Raw genomic sequence first — 18,578 nt, 5'->3', positions numbered from 1 at the left:
TAACTCATTCAATAAAATAGATAAATCATGCGGAAAGTGAGTAGTTCTACATGCTAAGTATAGAAAGACGTATGAGCATATACATGTATAAATCATGCGAAAGTGAGCGAGTTTAGCTCTTCATAAAAAGCTTATTTAGTACTCTACTATCTTATTGTTATCAAATAAAATAAAATATTGTATGAGCTAGTTGTTTTAGTATTATTGGAGCTATCCTAAGACATATTATAACAAATGACACAAACGATTGTTGCATGATAGCTTATCCAATATTTTTTTAAAAAAATATATATTTGGCAAGAACATCTCTAATAAAGTAATAATTATGAAAAAACAGTTGGTAAATTAAAAGTTTTCCAAGCCACGTAGAGGTATTTCTATTTGCTGGTGAAACGGCGAACAAAAAATAGTCGCGTACTGTACAAATTTACACTCGCTCACGCGCGGCAGTACCACGACTCACGAGCTAAATCGTGTGGGCTCCCCATGCAGCCGGGTTGGGGTTGGGGGTCCGTCCGTGGATCGGGTGTGGGTGTGGGTGTGGTGGGTGTCGTCGCACTTATTTATGAGGCCACGTGAGTGCGTGCGTCCAGATTCCGGAGACGCGCGTGGTGGACCGTGGCACTGTTTAGTTCCCAAAAAAAAAATTTTTATCCATCCCATCGAATCTTTAAACACATGCATGCAACATTAAATATAGATAAAAAAATAAACTAATTATACAGTTTGGTTGAAAATCGCGAGACGAATCTTTAAGCCTAGTTAGTCTGTGATTATCCTTAAGTGCTACAGTAACCCATATGTGCTAATGATAGATTAATTATGCTTAATAGATTTGTCTTTCAGTTTCCAGATGATCTATGTAATTTGTTTTTTATTAGTTTTTAAAAACCTCTCCCGACATCCTTCCGATATATTCGATGTGACATAAAAAAAAATTTCATCTTCAATCTGCCTAACAAAGTCCAGGGCGGTTACAGATGCACGAGCACGACGGATCACGGATGCGCGGGTGCGGCGCCGAGCAGCCGGAGTCAAAGAAGCGCACGACGAATGAAGGCCGTTGGTGGCATCGCACCGGTTGAAACCGTTCGGTCCAGCGGCACTTGCATTCCATTCCATTCGCTTGTTTTCTTCCGGCGGGTGCTTGCGGCGCTACCATATGGAATGCATGCAGCGCCTGTTAATGAGAAGCCCAGCCGGCAGGCAGCAGCTGTGCAGAGACTGTGGCTCACAAAAATGGCAGAGCATTTGCATTTCCTTTCCTCGAACCGGATATGCATGAAATATTGAATATAGACGAAAATAAAAACCAATTATACAGTTTGGTCGGAATTGACGGAATGAATCTTTTAAATCTAGTTAATCCACGATTAAACAATATTTATTAAATATAAACGAAATTGGTATTATTTATATTTTACAAAATATTTTGCAAGGAAACAAGGCCACAGTGCACAGCTTCCGTGTTCCGATCCGTCGCAGGAGAAAGCACAGACATCCTGACAGCAGAAAGCCGCAAGTCCCGTGGCCAGTGGGCCTCCGGACAAATGGGTTGGGCTCGAGGACACCGCTTTTTTTTCTAATCAGGCCAGGCCTTCTTCTTTGAGGCCTCTTCTTCTTTTTCCTACCATGTTCAGACCTGAATATCGTACATCATTTACTTGGAGCCTTGGAGGGAAGGAAATCGACGCTGCAGTTTTCCATAGTGTCAAGTAAAATTTGAATTGAATCGAGAGTGAGTGGCCCGTGATGATACATATAAATTTAAACGTAGTAGTGTTTACAGCGGCTTTGGCCGCAGCACCAAGACCTGCTACATACTATACGTAGTAGTACATCAACGTGACGGCCAAAGCCATAGTATATAGGTAGCTCTGATCCTAATGTTGAATCGAGTGAGTGATGTTTTTCATGAATCAGGACACACCCCCGCGCGCACATTTGTGTATGCACGCACGCCTTCAGCTCACGGGCACTTTGGTCCCCCGCGCTTGGTCTTCCAGTTGTTGTAGCAGGGGCACTCGCCCTTGTTGCCGTAGTAGCCCGACGGCACGCACAGGCACGTGTTGCAGCACTTGTTGCAGAAGAAGAGGCACGGCTTCTTGTACCGCGTGTTGCCGCACCGCCGGGAGCACTGCGGCGAGCACTCTGCAAACACAACACACAGCAGATCAATCCACCACCACCACCACCCCTAGCTAGCTCGATCATGAGGTTACTGTTAGCCATACAAATAAATGCATGTATCCTCTCGGATCATCATATATCCTACTGAGACTCACCTCTACTTGCTACACACCAACCATCCTATGTCATGTATGTGCACAGTTTCTAAGTTCTGAAAGCCTCACTCCAACCAACCTAGACTCCTAGAACACTTAGTAACAATTAAATATCACTGCATTTAGTTAGATTTACATTTTCCCCATTGTATTATTAGTCTGATTATTATTGCACAACTGATTTGTGACTACTAGAGGAAGGAGATGAAAAGCAGAGCAAGCACAAGGTTTCAAATGCGGTGACTTACGGTAGCTTTTGAGGCTGCCCTGTCCTCCCTGCAAAACCAGGAGACAGACAGATTATACGAGAGCACGCTTCAGAGATAGATTCTTCCAACTTGTGCGGTGGTGAAAGAGATCACAAGGATAAGGATACTGACCTTGCTCACTTGGTACACATTGTCGTCATGCTCGTCACTCCCCTTGGCCAGCACCTGATTGATTGATGATCCAAATGCAAGAAAGAACCGCATCAGCCAGCCACACAATGCAAGTAACCAACCAACTCGGCGCCCAGCCATGTCGTCCATGCCCAGCTCACAACTCACTCAGCTGAAGATGAAGAGGATCTCACCTCGTGCTCGGCCATGGAGACGGCAAGAAGGCCACCAACGGCGAGGAGGAGGAGGAGCAGCAGCCTGCCGGCCATCGTCGCCATCTCTGATCTGAAGCGATGTGTGTGTTTGTGGCGCTGAGTGAAGCTAGCTAGCAGAGCAGCTAGCTGGACTGGACTTGTGTCTCTCTCTGACCAGGAGTGAGATGGAAAGATGCGGACATATTTATAGGCTAAACACATATATGGATGCCCGTCCAAGCTATTTCAAGATGCGGTCCGTGGTCGCTGCTCTATTTTACTCCTATGGCCTTGTGACTTGTTTAGTTCACCCAAAAACCAAAAACTCTTCAAAAATTTTCGTCACATCGAATCTTGCGGCACATGCATGAAGCATTAAATATAGACGAAAACAAAAACTAATTGCACAGTTTTCTTGTAAATCACGAGATGAATCTTTTGAGCTTAGTTAATCCATAATTGGACAATATTTGTCAAATAAAAACGAAAATGCTATAATATCCAAAACCAAAAAAAATTTAAAACTAAACAAGGCCTTGAGAAAGGTAGAGGAGGAGGGAGAGAATCATGCCAAGATGCGTCAGGAAAAGGAATGCTTTGCTCCTAGCTATGCTTAGCATGTTAACCTTTTCCTACACCCTACATCTGCTGAAGAAAATATATCGACATGATATGATGTGTCTAGTTTAAGGATATGGATCACACAGGGTTATCATCAGAGTTCTCTTTATTTACACTGAGCTGCTTGTTCTTAAAGTCCACATACCACACTGTTCAAAATTAAACATGCCTAGATGAACTAAATTAACTAATGATTACACTGAAGATCCCGATCTGCTGCATAGTTAGTGCCGACTGCATAGTGGCACTGGCACCGACGAAATGCATATGCATGCAGTGCTTTGACGTTTGTTTTGCGGGCACAGAGATTCGGCCGCTCTCATCAGATTTCAGATCTCAATTGTTCCTTCCCATCTCGCCGCTCGGAGGCTGCTAGTGGTAGCTAGCTACTCGCCACCCATTATGGGCGGTGCTGGTGCGTCATGCGTGTGCAAGACTGCAAGCTATGGCTTTGGAGCTTTGCAGTAGGTGCAAACACACGTTGCCAGTTCGGCAGGGGGTGCATGTGCCGCTTCACGTGCCCGTATGCCCGGCCGGGAAACACAAGCAAGTGAGCCTATACTTATGATAACGGAGACTAGGAGAGCATTGATGCTAAAAGGGCACCGAAACAGTGTGATCATAGATTGGTCCTCTCCAGCACCGAAACAGTGTGACGCCTTATTCGTTTGCCTGATAAGACATGATAGAAAGTAACTGCTGGCTAATTTATTGTGAGAAAAAACACTACTGAATAGCTAGCAGGAGGAAGAGCTCGTCAAGCACATAGCCAGATTGTTGAACCTTCACCCAGCTACGCTATAAGAGTAATTTATAATAACGGGATGTAAGCAGGGTGAACACCAAGGTGAAAAAAGAGTAGACAGTAGAGGAGAGAGAAGAAAGACATCTTTTAACCGACTTAGACACAATAACCAGGAAACTTTGTGAAAAAAAGATAAATAGACCATAATATTAATAGTGAAAAGGTAACTACTATATAACTAGACTAAGAGGTAGGCTATAAGGATCCTTACAATCAGCACCCTTTCAGCCTTGCTCTAAGTATGTCCTAATACGAAAGAGAGCAAATTGAACACTAATCAGGTCTAGCTGCAGCTGGATTGATATCACCTCGTCCCACATGTATACCACCGTCATCCCGGCCGGCCTCTGGCCCATCTCAACATGCAAACTGATGCGCGGGCTACTATACGCTTGAATCTCTTAACTGATCGATCTCGGGGTCGGGGATGCGTCCTGTACTTGGTCTGGTTCAGTCCCCTTGGATTTCTGCATCTGATTCCACAAGCATATGTCTGGATCCAATTTTCTGTGTACAGCTAGTTAAGAAATAAAGCTGAAGCTAAACTGATGGCCAACGTGTACACTGTTCCATCTCGTGGTTTCATTCCCTGTTCCGGACCGGAGAATTTTTCATAAAGCCGTCACAGTACCACTATGCTCGTTTTCAGGTCCATTGTGTACACATTTAATCGCGGGTGATTCGATCGACGAATGCCTTGTTTAGTTGTTGCCAATTTTTTTTTGTTTTGAGTACCGAGACACTTTCGTTTTTATTTTAGTAATTGTTATTTAATCATGGGCTAGTTAGACTTAAAAGATTCGTCTCACAAATTATAAATAAATTATACGCCGTAAGATTTGATTTGATGGAGAACATTGAAAAGTTTTTGCATTTTGGTGTGAACTAAACAAAGCCGAAGTGTACGAAGGCTACACAGCCTAGTAATTTTAGACCTTGTTTAGTTGCACCCAAAATCAAAAAACTTTTAAAGATTTTACGTCACATCAAATCTTGTGTCACATGCATGAAGCATTAAATATAGATAAAAAACTAATTGCACAGTTTGCATGTAATTTGTGAGACGAATCTTATGAACTTAGTCTATGGTCGAATAATAATTGTCAAATACAAATGGAAGTGCTACAATGTTTAAATTAAAAAGGTTTTGAATCTAAACAAGTCCTTAAGATCGAGTTGTTCATCAAAATTAAAAAGGTAAATTTAGTGCCCACACAGGCCACAGCTGATCCAAATTGTTTATCTCCATCCTGTCTCTCTAATCTGTTGATATTCTAACTCTTAAAGACACTACCTTAATTACTTTGTCCAGTTTATTTTTGAAGATAAACAGGAGGGGAGAGTTGAACAGACTTTGCTAACAATGAGCGGATTTACTTCTCATCATTATTATTAATTTCTCTTGTATCATATGATAGCAGCTCCATGTGTGGCTAATCAAACTTTAGCATATATGACCTTCACCTCCTGCACATATTTTTTTTTTCTCGAGTACCTGAGTGCATGGGCTCAAGGGCTGATCTGCCACCGGGGCTGGGCCCCCCTACCGTGGTCGCGCCATGGAGTCCCCCTTGAAATTTTAGCTATGAGATAAGGTTAGGAGGAGCTTGAGGTTGAAGATGATGGCAGGAAGAAGAGGTTTAGGCATTAGTTTTGCTAAAATCATAGCTTCATATCTTCGGAACAGTTTGAACTTAGCTCGTTCTAAACTTTTATTCTGGATTCACCCCTGCCTGCTCTCGAGGTCGAGCGTAAAAGAAAAGGAAAACGTCCAAATTACTTCCCTCAAGTTTGGTATATGTCCATGTTACCCTCTAAACTTACATTTGGTTCAATTTACTCCCTTCAACTATTTCAATTGGTCTAGTTTACCCCTTAACATGATTTGTTCTTTCTGTTTTTCCACGTACTAGTGAGTTTTAATATCAACTTTTGTGATATTGTAGAGAACAACATAAGTTATGTTAGAAAAAATATATCTTAACCTTTTACCAAAATTTTGATAGCTTAGAAAATTTAACAATAAATTAACAGTAGAGATACAATATCATATAAAATATAATGATGAAAAATTATAATGCAATTTTCTAACACAAAATACAATGCCCTCTATCGCCTCACAAAATTTGAAACTAAAATATAATTTGTCGATGGAGAAACAAAAAAAAAAGAAAAATATTTTAAGGTGTTAGTTAGACCAACTTAAATAGTTGGAGGGAGTAAATTGAACTAAATATTAGTTTAGAGGGTTGTTTGGACATAGGTCAAATTTGGAGGGAGCAATATGGATTTTTTTCCAAAAGAAAATGCTCAAAGACGCACGCAGAACGCTGGTGTCAAGTACTCAAGTGTGTGTGCCTGTGTCATTGCGGGTGTTGGTGAGACCTGAGCCCTGACTCCACGAAGAGAGATTTGGCCCATTTATGACCTGGGGAAGAGAGATTTGGCCCATCGGTGGCCCGGGTTAGAGAAAGCAATTGAGCAAGCTAGGCCGCCGTACTTGGAATCTGGAGCGTAACGAACTACTTGGTTCCATGGGCTGACAGGCCCTTTTGGCCCATATACGGATGGAGTTTGGCAGTTTGCCCATGTTCGAATTTCGGAGGCCGACGAGCCACACAACAGTGAAAGGAGCTCATCAGCACGGCTGGGGAATAGTGTCCGGGCACGCTCACTAAATACAGGCCTGACGGGCGGCTGCTGCTGCTGCCTTGCTTGTCCTCGGTGCATAATTAAAAGTCGAATTACCACAGCACTGTAAAATTCTTTCCCGTCGGCGTCTTCAAGATAGACCTGTGCAAATGGCACGAGGAAACGGATCTGGTAGCACTCCACCAATGCAAAATCAGCCCCGTGGCTCCGGCCGAATTAATTAATACTGGGGCCTTGTTTGGATGTTGTCGTATTCATTTCAATCCATGTGTGTTGGTATGGATTGGGGTGGAATTTAGTTCAAGTTCCACTCCAATCCACCTCAACACATGTGGATTGAGGTGAATACGACTACATCCAAACAAGGCCTGGGGCGTGGTGGTGACTCGCTCATCACCCCCGTTGGCCGGCGGGCAGCAGCAGGGTGCTCCGCTCCGCCACAGACAGGACAAGCACGTTAACCCGGGTCACATTGCGCTCGCAGCAGCACCACGCACGGCCACGGGACAGCGCGGCTCGCATCGCATCAATCGTTTCACACGGGGCCGGGCCACACCCCACACCCAAACACGGCAACGGGAGAGCCGGCGGCGTGTGTGCTGTCAGCGGCGATAACTCTCCATTAACTGACTGTCAGGCCAGCTCGCGGCGCCGGTGTCAACCTGACAAAAACCGTGGCCCGGTCGGCGCCCACCTGAGCTGAGCCCCCCGTCCCGTCCCCATCGTCCAACCTCATGTCTTCCGCCCCGATCCGGTGTCCGTCTCCGTCGGTTTGGTCGGGGGACCGTGCCTGCCGTGCGTACGGTGTTCCTCACATCTAATCTTGCGCATAGACCATTATTAAATATAAATAAAAACAAAAATTAATTGTACAGTTTTTATATAAATCACGAGACGAACCTTTAAACCTAGTTACTTTATAATTGAACAATATTTATCAAATAAAAATAAAATTCCTGCAGTGTCAAAATTCTAAAATTTTTTAATCTAAACAACGTCTTAGTTCGCCTAAAAACCAAAAAAACTGAGGCCTTATGGGGGCGAGCCTGCTGCCTGAGACAAGGGGCGCGCTCGGCCTCGGCTACGCTACGCAGCAACACGGACAGGTTACAGGCGGCAGCAAAGGCGGAGGATGCATTTTTCACTGTTACTTGCGGTAGCTTCTGTGTCTGAGGTACTAGGCGTGGTCGGGATGATGATGATGATGAGTTCGAATGCCTAGGCCTTGTTTAGTTCCGAAAACTGAAAAGTTTTCGAAACTGTAGCACTTTCGTTTTTATTTGACAAACATTATCCAATCATAAAATAACTAGGCTTAAAAGATTCATCTCGTGATTTACAGGTAAACTGTGTAATTATTTTTTATTTTCGTCTATATTTAATACTCCATACATGTGGCGTAAGATTCGATGTGACGAAGAATTTTGAAAAGATTTTGCTTTTTGGTGTGGAAACTGTAGCACTTTCGTTTTTATTTGACAAACATTATCCAATCATAAAATAACTAGGCTTAAAAGATTCATCTCGTGATTTACAGGTAAACTGTGTAATTATTTTTTATTTTCGTCTATATTTAATACTCTATACATGTGGCGTAAGATTCGATGTGACGAAAAATTTTAAAAAGATTTTGCTTTTTGGTGTGAACTAAACAAGGCCCTAGCTCGAGAACAACAGCTTGGCGTACATTGTTGACCCAGCAGGGTGGCGGCTTGGCTGCTGCGTTCTCGGGCCTTGTTTACTTTCAAAAAATTTTGCAAAATAGAAATAGTAGCAGTTTCGTTTGTATTTGATAAATATTGTCCAATTATAGACTAACTAGACTCAAAATATTCGTCTCGTCAATTCCGACCAAACTGTGCAATTAGTTTTAATTTTCATCTATATTTAATACTCCATGTGTACGTCTAAAGATTCGATGTGACGAAGAATCTGAAAAATTTTACAAAATTTTTCAGCAACTAAACAAGGCCCGGTTTGGCCAGACTTTTGTTCTTCAAATCAATGCTAGTGCCTGCACTGCAGACGAACAACAGTCATATATAAAACTGCACTGTAACTTAATCCGAAATATATTAGGTACTGCTCGACGAATGGCGCTGTGTATCAGAATCCGCATGCGCGCGTCCTTGTTTTTGAAACAGTAACCAATCAATGATCACCGGTCCAGAATCCAGATAAACATCTGGAAAATGCACACACCCTAATTTCCCTTTTCCCCGACATTTGCAAATCTAAACAGTCCAAAAAAAAAAACCTCCAAAATACAAAGAACTCCGGTCCATATTTTTTAACTGTAGATAGATGCTCTAGAGAATGAAATCGTGGAGCATTTGATCAGACGCCTCCTCCCCGGCGCGGTTTTGACTCCTGGCCCCGGCAGAAGCACGAGGCCCACGGCCCCCACCCCGGAGCCGACCGATCGCCACCGCGGCCGCGCCCCACCCCGGCAGTTCGTTGGCAGTAGCACGGCGGCCCCCGTCCCCGTCCCAGCCCCATGCATCGGCGTCAGCGTGCGTGCCCCCCACATCCGACCAACAACGACAACCCAACACGGCAAACCAAACCGACCCAGGCGGCCAGTTCTGAACCTCCCCATCGGCCCATCCGCCGCCAGGAAGGGAGTCAGGGACAAGGCCGCCCGCGGAGCCAGCCCCACGGGCTGCTGCGTGCAGAGTGGCGCAAGGCGAGATCATCTGCGCCCCCGCGCTCCGCTGTCCGCTCCCCGTCTCGGCGGCCCGTGCCCACTGCCGACTGCGGCAGCGGCAGCGGGCACTGCCCCCGCGCGCGCAACAGCAGCATCCGCCGTGCGCGCGTGCTGGCAACTGGCAAGCAAGCAACGTCAGAGCGCCGTGCCCGTGCCCGTGTCTCGGCTGTCCAGGAGACACCGAGGCGGCTCACCGCTCCCCACACATGCATGGTGGATTGGTGGGGGCGCTCGCTCGCGGCCGCGGCCGGCTGGGTAATTTGACAGCGGCACCACACCAACACAAGGTCCGTCAAGGCCAACAACTGTTTGGTTGGTCTGGGCTTCGCCTCCTCGTGCGTCCGTGTTTTGCCATGCCGCGCCAGGGGCAGCATGTGGTCAGTGTACAGAATTCCACTTCTCCGTGCCGTGATCTGCACCGCCCCGGTGCTGCCTCCTTCCCCGGAGTTGCGTTGCATGGGCACTGGACCAGAACATTCTGAGCCTGGCCTGTCCTGTCCTGGCCCAGGCCCAGGCCCTCCAAAATCAAGGATTTACTACCAGTTACGTACTCTAGGAAGGAAGCACTAGAGCTAGATAGCTTGTGAAAAAAAAAAAATCGTTCCTGTACCGTACGTGTGCATGTTGTGGCACCGCTACCTTGACCGGCGTCACATGATGCAAAGCAAAGCACTCGTAACTACAGCTCGCTCGCCACTGTTCTTTTGATCCCCACCTCTGTGTACCACGCTGCACTTGGCAAACGGCAATGCTGCCGGTACGACCTATATTTACTGCCGCCACCAACACAGGCACACAGCGCCACCATGGGCATTGCTGTGCACTGTACCACACCATCTCACGTCCAAAACCAGAGGCCACGCCGAGAAACGGACGGTGCTGCTAACATGCATTTACTTCGCCCGACGCCATCAGGAGCGGCATCGGACGGCCGGGGGCCGGGGACGTTATGTTCATGGGGATCCGCGTCACCGCATGCACGTAAACCCGCACCCTTTCCTTCCAACCACCGCACCATCATCATCAGGGGAGTAAATGGCCATCACCCGCGCGCTCTGGCCTCTTTCGCCGTTTCGCCGGAGGCCTACGCTACGCGCGTCTCGCAAAAGTCTCCGGGCGGCGGGCGACGCAGGACGCCCGAAACGTGGCGTGACCCGGGCTACACTTGTACGCCCCCGGGGGCTTTTATCTTCCAGTACCCCGCGGGATTGCATGCATCACCTACGCCGCGCTCCGTGCAAGCGGCCGCGGCGCGGCACGGCACGGCACGGCAGCACCTGCCGGCCGCTGCCCGCCATGGTTGTCTTGATGGCAGCTTGTTCGTGCCTGTGTCCTGGAGTTATTATTATGGAAGTGATTATACCGTGGGTGGATTAACTGGAGTCCTCCGCTTCCGCTGCACACATTTGACGAATTTGATTTTGGATCGAATGATGTACAGTACTGAGTACTTACTCGAGCATAGGCATAGGCAGCCGGCTCCAGGAGAAGCTCCTGTAGATGGCAGAGCACACGCCATCACTGCGGAGGCCGGATGTACACACGGGGCTGACTTTTCCGCAACACATCGCAGAATTTACAACACTGTAATTGCAACGTCCATTACGCGGCAGCTGTACAAGTGTATACAGTATGAAGTGGATGTAGTATGTACATATTTAAAGTCTACTATACTTGTTCCAAATTACAAATTATGCGATACATTGGTGGTTTATAATTTGGGATGACTGATGGAGTATTTGTTACTGATGACTGCCTGATGGTGCATCTTATATAAAGTCTTAAACAATAACCTACCCGATAGCCCACAAAGCAAGATCTTATAGAATTCAATATTTTTTCCTAAAAAAGGAGGACATTCTGTTTAGTCTGTATACAGCACTGTTTGACACCTTTTGCTTCAATGTCTCTTATAAATCCGATAATATCTTTCTTTTATGGGACGGAGCTGAGTACAATTCAGGTGCTAATAAAAACCTATGGGCTTCATTTGATAGATCCCTTTTGTTCTGATTTTCACTGTGAAGTGAGTCTCTTATGGCTTAAAGTGATTATTTAGGATGAACTCATAAACATAAACTTTATGAAGGAAATGATTTTGAGCGGAACTAAAATAGGAGAAGCTAACTACAATTCTAACACCCAATGTCCTATTTCATTCTAGACAATCAATCCACAATTATAAATTTTGTTTGGCATAGCACTATCGGCAGGAAGCTTTGCCAAACATGTCCCACATTTTCTTGAATTTGAGATGGCCTTTGAGCAACGCAAATATAATCCAAAATTATAGCTTTGGGACTTTCATCGTAGTGTTTAAATAACACAAAAATAACAATGTTCTTGCATTCATAATACTCAGCAATCTTGACTTTATTTTAAATGTTGGATTTCATATTAGGGCCTCTTTGACACGTTCCACCTCAATTACTCCTCTGGAGCAACAATAGGTCCTTAATGTGCATATTATGATACACGTAAATTTCTTTTGATAACTAATCTAATGATACACTTTTCATTTCACTTAAATCTCGGCAACGATGACGTATGGCGTGCTCATTTGTTAGTCACTAAGTGTCAATGTCTAGGTATTGCTCATTACATATTTGTATGAATTTCTATTCTTCTTAATTACGCGACAGAGAGCCTATATTTTTCTTTTAAAAAAGGTGAATATTTAAAGAAATATGCCAGTCAAAACATGAATATTATAAGTGCATCAACTATTTTGAAAATGAGGTGCCACATATGGAAGGATGATCGTAATTAGGGCTGGCCACCTCTCTCTACGCTTGAGCTTATCAGTCTAGCTTATCAGCTATAGGTACAATTTTTTCTCTCACAATAAATCAATATTAGCTGGCTTAGTTAGAAAATATTTGTAGCATGGAGATCATACGTCAGGAAGACAGATCATGGAAGGATCTCACACCGATGAATTCTTTAGGCCAGACATCAATCATATTGCTTTGCTAATCGGTAGGAGGACCTTTGCAGAGCCACTCAACAAAACGTAGTACAAACTTTGTAGAGCTTTGTAGGCGTTAATTAGTGGTAGACGTTAGGCAAAAATGGATTAGCTGAAAATTATTTTGGCTCTCTAATTTTGCCTTTATGTACAATGTTCTATTATGTGTTAGATTTTATTTAGCAAGACTTCATTCAATTTCAGTTTCTTATGGCTCCTTGCAAGGAGCCTTGCTAATTGGGCATTTATAAAATGGCTTGTTACAATAACTTTTCCTTCCTCGCAATCCTAATACAACTTATTAAAAAAATTGCCACAGGAGTTATTTTTGTTAAATATTTTTTCAAAATATCTTAACTTCACTAAAAAAGCTACTCCATATGAGTGGCCAGAGCCATCTTAGAAAGAGTGAAAGCTATACCAAATAGATCAGTAGTATTACATTGCATTTCGTCCAGGCTCCACAAAAATCCTGGCTCCCCCCACTGTTATCAGCCCCCCCCAAAAAAAAAACACCTCGCAGCTATCTATCCATATACCTCTCCAGCTTCGCTTGTCTTTCGCTCTTGTAAATCCCAAAGACACGCTGCATGCAAAACACCTCACATAAGAAACGAAATCTCGAGCTAACATCTTGCCCGCCGTAGTCCCCTTAAAATATATTTAAAGTAATATACTCTGATACTTGAGGAAGATTTCAGAGTTTTTTATAGGGTCAGGAAGGCCTGGGGTAAGATTTGTAAAAGTTGGTGACAACGACGTAGTAATGGTCCATAAATTCATACATAGCCCATGAAAATGACTACTACTTGAATCAGCAGTCAAACAAATACAAACAACCATGGTTCACGGTTGTTCGGTGATAACCGAAACTCTGATTCTTAGCCACACATATATGGAAACAATTATCAACTATGGTTCAAACGTAGTATATGTTACCAATATCCATCTCCAAGAAATAGTTTATTCCATTTAATCCTTGTAATCAAGTTATGGTATTGACTATTGAGATGCTCTAGTTGGTGACAATTACTCCCCTTGTTCCAAATTACATTTTACATTAGCTTTGCATTAGGAGTGAAACATCTCTAATTTTCATCAAGCTTTTAGGAAAATATATTAATATCTATAAATTCAAATAAATGCTCTAATAAAACATTTTTGCATGGAAAATATTTAGTGATCTTGATGTTGATGTATCTTCTATAAATCTAGTCAAATCTAAAGAAATTTGATTTAGCACAAAGTTAGAGTAAACTATAATTTGAAACAACGGGAGTGGGATTTAGCAACTACTTAGATTGTCTCCAACAACCTCCTATATATATGGCCAGACTCATTTTGGGTATCAAAAGAGGTACAACCCAAATAAAAGTATCTTATCTCTTCGAGACCCATTTGCAGGAAGGATTTTCTTTTGGGTTTTGTTGTTGAAGAAGACCAAAAATAGATACAGAACCTTTTACTGTAACGCTATCTAAACTTTAAATAGATCTTGTATATTGGGTAAATGGTTGGAGACAGTCTTAGCATTTAGCAACTACTTGCATATGCTATAATGTGAAATTGTAGATTCCAAAAGATAATCACGCCATAAATTGGCAGAGCTTGACAAAGGGGACTAAACATTTTTTAAAAAAATCATGCTCCATTTGATTGTTTGTATATACAAAAAACCTAAATACAGGTGTTCTAGTGGAAATGCAAAGAAGATTGTGAGGCGTTACATATGATGAATATTTTGTATGGTCAAAGTCAAACAGAAACAGACATGGGCCGTGGTTTCCCTCTATGATGATCACACTTGCGCTGACTCTTGACCCCAGCGGTCTGTAAGAAGGCGAAGCTGTCTGGACAATCCAAAGTTGTAATATATTGTCAGCAGCATCTATCTTTAAGATAATACCAGCATTTTCATTTAATTCTTGTAGTTGCGAGATGGTATGGTATTCAATTTCCTATAGTTGGTGCCAACTGTATAACAACGGCTTACATATGCCATACCATGACGTCGTTACGGCTATACTTGACACAACCATGGTCCAAATCCAACCTCCCCCAAAAGGAAAAGAAAAGAAGACAGTGTCACCAGAAGAAAAAAAAACCATTTTTCTTTAAATGCGCCGGTACCATTGATCCCCAATCCAGTGGTCTACCCAGCAAAATTCCAACGGATTCCAGCCCATGTCGTCACTCATCTATCTCTCTCTATACGATAGAGCATCGTTCAAAAAAATTGTGTATTTTTTTTTGTTCCTGGATCGCTAATTAAAATTAAATGAGCACGTCGTCCCCTTCCTCTCCTTGTGCAGCGCTCACAGTCTCTCTCTCTCACTGCTAGTGACTAGCCTTCCTTGCTGCCCCTGCGGCTCTGCCCTTTTTATTCTTATCTCCTCGCCCTTGCCCCTCTCGTTCACCTCCTTACCTGTTGTTTTCCTCTCACCTCCCTTGACCCCTCGTCCCATCCCATGCTAAAGCCCAGGGTTAGGAGCTAGAGGTAATCTCCCTCTCTCCCCGTCGGCGTCGGACCTCTCCCCACCGGTCGGTCAAGCCCACCCCAGTGGGGGGCGCGCGGGCGCCGCATGGAAGCTATGGACGTCAAGTACAAGCCCGTCATGTTCCCCAACGGCGCCGCCCTCAAGAAGGCAGTAAAGCCGGCGGCCGTGGCGCCGGCCGGGGAGCCGCTGTACCGGGAGTGCCTCAAGAACCACGCCGCCAGCCTGGGCGGCCACGCCGTGGACGGGTGCGGCGAGTTCATGCCCTCCCCCGGGGCCAACCCCGCCGACCCGACGTCGCTCAAGTGCGCCGCGTGCGGGTGCCACCGCAACTTCCACCGCCGGACGCTGGAGGGCTCACCCCCGCCGCCGCATGCGCCCGCGCCGCTGGCGCTCCCGCCGCCGGCGAGCGTGCTGATGCACGGCCATCCGCACCGCGGCGGGGAGGAGACGCCCGAGGACCGACACCACCCGGGCGTCGTCGACGCCGACGACTCCGATTCCGACTCGGAGGGCTCGGAGTACGACGAGGAGCGGTCGGTGTCCCCGCCCCCTCCCCCGCACGCGCCGTCGCACCACCACGTGCCGGCGCCGGTGGCGCAGCAGCCCCCGCCCTACTTCGCGACGGCGCCGCACATGCTGCTCTCGCTTGGCTCCGGCGGCGCGCCCGGGGCCGCGGTGGCAGCGGCCGCGTCCGCGGCGCAGAGGCTGCAGGCCCCAGCACCCCAGCAGCTGACGCCGTCCAGCGCGCCGCCGGGCCCCGGCGGGGTCGGCGCGATGCCGATGCCCCGGAAGCGGTTCCGCACCAAGTTCACCGCCGAGCAGAAGCAGCGGATGCAGGAGCTGTCGGAGCGGCTCGGGTGGCGGCTGCAGAAGCGCGACGAGGCCATCGTCGACGAGTGGTGCCGCGACATCGGCGTCGGCAAGGGCGTCTTCAAGGTCTGGATGCACAACAACAAGCACAACTTCCTGGGCGGCCACAGCGCCCGCCGCAGCGCCTCAGCCTCCGCCTCCGCAGGCGCCTGCGCGCCGCTCCAAACCCCAGGCGGCGCTGCTGCACCGTCGTCATTCAACCCGTCCAGGATCACCCCTCCGCCTCCCGTCCTCACCTCTTCCCCGACCAGCGCCACAGGCTTCAACATCAACGGCGCCGCCTCCTCGGCGCCCACCGTCGTCACCGCCGACCACACGGACAACGCCGCCAACGGAGCTTCATCGCCGCAGTCCGCTTAAACTACTAGAGAAGAGAGGGAATGGAGAATGGAGAGAGAAACATGTAGCTTAATTTCAGTGATCTGATCACTCGTTTTCATTTTTTTTTTCTTTAGACTTTCCATCTGCTAAGAAATTAACCCCAAGAAAGCATGCCGCCATGCGCCATGCCTAGAAATCCAAGCTTCCTCCTACTGTAGTACCGTGTATGCCTCTTGGGATCCGATGATGATGTTGATGCTGATTTTAGGATTAGATTATCTCATCCCATCCCAACCAAAAAGAGGTACTACTAGTAGTAGCCAGCCGTTCTTGGTTGTTGTTCTTGTCCTCTCTTTGATTGAGCTCATCGATCTCACTCAAGAGCCGTGCTCAGGGGAGCAAGAGCAAGGCAAAGGGTTCTTGCTTCTAGACTCCTAGGATCCCATGCTGTTGTGCTGTGGCACTGGCATGTTGCGCGAAACGGAAGCAGCCTCCGAAAGCCCTTGCTCCTCTCAGCACTGATCCGCACTTCCGCCCATAAATTAATTTGACTTGGCTTTGTACTTGTGATTGCTATTACGAGTAGGATAATGACCAAGCCCATGATTAGCAGGGGCATCGGTTATTCTTTTATAATACTTGCACTTGCATGCATGGTTTGGTACTAAGATTCTGTTAACTAACGTACGTGGTCGTAGACTGAATCTAAGCTAACCTAGGATTAAGCTCTCTCACAAGTACTCACACCTGCAATGTTTTGTGCTCTACTACAGTAGGCATTATTGACGCCATGGAAAGTGCTTGCTTCGCAACACAACTCTACCGCCAAAAAAACAGGGCAGTACGGTTAGAGACTGAAAATCTGACGGCTACTACATAAGAAGGTCCTGAGCTGGGGCAGGAGGGACTACTCCTAGTAGGCAATTAGGCAGCGACGCTTTGTCCTAAGAATGTTTTTAGCGCTAAAAAGGGCAAGTAAATGGCGCTGCCCTGTTGGGCCTCGTACCGCCGGCACTGTGCGTGATGGGATGGAATATGAGGAGGGGAGGCGATGCTTTTTGTCGCGCTGGGGCGGGGGCTCCAAAAGCTGCCGCCATTGACGCTGAAAAGGCCGCTCGGCCTGGCCTGCCCGGCCGGCCGTGACAAGCCAAATCATGCACTGAGCTAGCCTGCGCTCGTGATGGCATTAGCCTAGGCATGGCATGGCATGGCGCCCCTGACAGCGCTGGCGCAGCCGCACAGGCACAGTAGTCACAGGGCCGGGTGAAAAAGATGTGGAGTTTTTTTCCCCCCCAGCGAGCCAGCTGCTTTGGCGATCTTTCCTGCTCAATTCCCAAAGAACGCAATCGATGGATGCACCTGCGCTGCTGCTTAAACAAAACACATGATTTCCTCTCGAACGCATGAGCATGATATCCACCACATTGTGTGTTGTGGTGCCACACCTCTTTTTGGTTCTTTCTACAGAATCGTCAATTATAACATATATATACCGGGTATATCTGCTGATGGGGGCGTCTCTGCACTCCGCAGTGCTACCTCATAATTCACATCATTATTATGGTTTGCACATAAAATGAGCCATTGTTTTCTCCCTTCTGTTGTACCGTTAATGTGCTTATCAAGAAACAGTGCATAATGAAACTCTGGTCAGCTCTTAATAACTACCTAGTGCACTATACACGAAATAGAAGAATAGTTTGTTTTGACTGGAAGAGATAAAAATAGCTCATTGCGATAGAGAAACAAGAGCTAATGTTTCACCAAACAGGACGTTTCTATATGAATCTTAGAAAGACTTACCATCTATAGCCTATATAGATATGTCAATGTGTGTGTTGTGGAGAGAGGTGGCCTATTGTTTCAATAAGCATTTCTCATACTCTTGTTCATATTAATTATCATATATATCTTTTTATGGACCCAAAAAAAAATGTTGAGCTTCTATATTCCGAGCGGACATTTTGAAAGGCTGCATGCATGCACCTCACACTGCTGGATACTGAACATTCCATCATCGAGAATGAAGAAACTTTTTTTTTATATTTTTTTTTATTTTGAGAGAACATGAAGACTTTGTTAATGTGATCGGTGATGCTGGTGCCTCTTTAAGGGGAACTCATCATATGGATGCTCCTCATCATCATGCTTTATCCTGTGCTCGTGATGGGCTTCAAAGATCTGCTTGCTGGGTTGTTGGGGTTCATGAGTTGGCCAAAAAAACCCTAACAAAACAATCACCCCTGCCTTGCTTGTTGCTGCATGCACTCCTGATGC

The 18,578-nt window shown here is 46.0% G+C and overlaps 2 protein-coding genes across 2 annotated transcripts; one reads left to right on the top strand and one right to left on the bottom strand.

Moving 5' to 3' along the window:
* LOC8060247 (gibberellin-regulated protein 6) lies at positions 1,707 to 3,074 on the bottom strand. The gene is made up of 4 exons (XM_002460165.2): positions 2,860 to 3,074; positions 2,666 to 2,719; positions 2,534 to 2,561; positions 1,707 to 2,151 (listed from the first exon to the last, which is right to left on the bottom strand). Exons 1-4 carry the CDS (start codon positions 2,941 to 2,943, stop codon positions 1,970 to 1,972), a joined length of 348 nt encoding a protein of 115 aa, XP_002460210.1. The 5' UTR covers positions 2,944 to 3,074; the 3' UTR covers positions 1,707 to 1,969.
* Positions 14,939 to 16,864, top strand: LOC8070623 (zinc-finger homeodomain protein 9). Its single transcript, XM_002462333.2, has one exon. It carries the CDS (start codon positions 15,195 to 15,197, stop codon positions 16,338 to 16,340), a length of 1,146 nt encoding a protein of 381 aa, XP_002462378.2. The 5' UTR covers positions 14,939 to 15,194; the 3' UTR covers positions 16,341 to 16,864.

This window comes from Sorghum bicolor, chromosome 2, assembly GCF_000003195.3.
Source record: "Sorghum bicolor cultivar BTx623 chromosome 2, Sorghum_bicolor_NCBIv3, whole genome shotgun sequence".
NCBI classification, from domain to species: domain Eukaryota; kingdom Viridiplantae; phylum Streptophyta; class Magnoliopsida; order Poales; family Poaceae; genus Sorghum; species Sorghum bicolor.
Note: the sequence above shows the minus strand (reverse complement) of the source record. Positions and strands in the feature narration are given on the sequence as shown.

Coding starts and splice junctions, on each gene's coding strand:
- LOC8060247 (XM_002460165.2), bottom strand. CDS start 2,943: ATGGCGACGATGGCCGGCAGGCTGCTGCTCCTCCTCCTCCTCGCCGTT. Junction 2,720..2,859: donor TCTCCATGGCCGAGCACGAG/GTGAGATCCTCT, acceptor TCAATCAATCAG/GTGCTGGCCAAGGGGAGTGA. Junction 2,562..2,665: donor ATGTGTACCAAGTGAGCAAG/GTCAGTATCCTT, acceptor CTGGTTTTGCAG/GGAGGACAGGGCAGCCTCAA.
- LOC8070623 (XM_002462333.2), top strand. CDS start 15,195: ATGGAAGCTATGGACGTCAAGTACAAGCCCGTCATGTTCCCCAACGGC.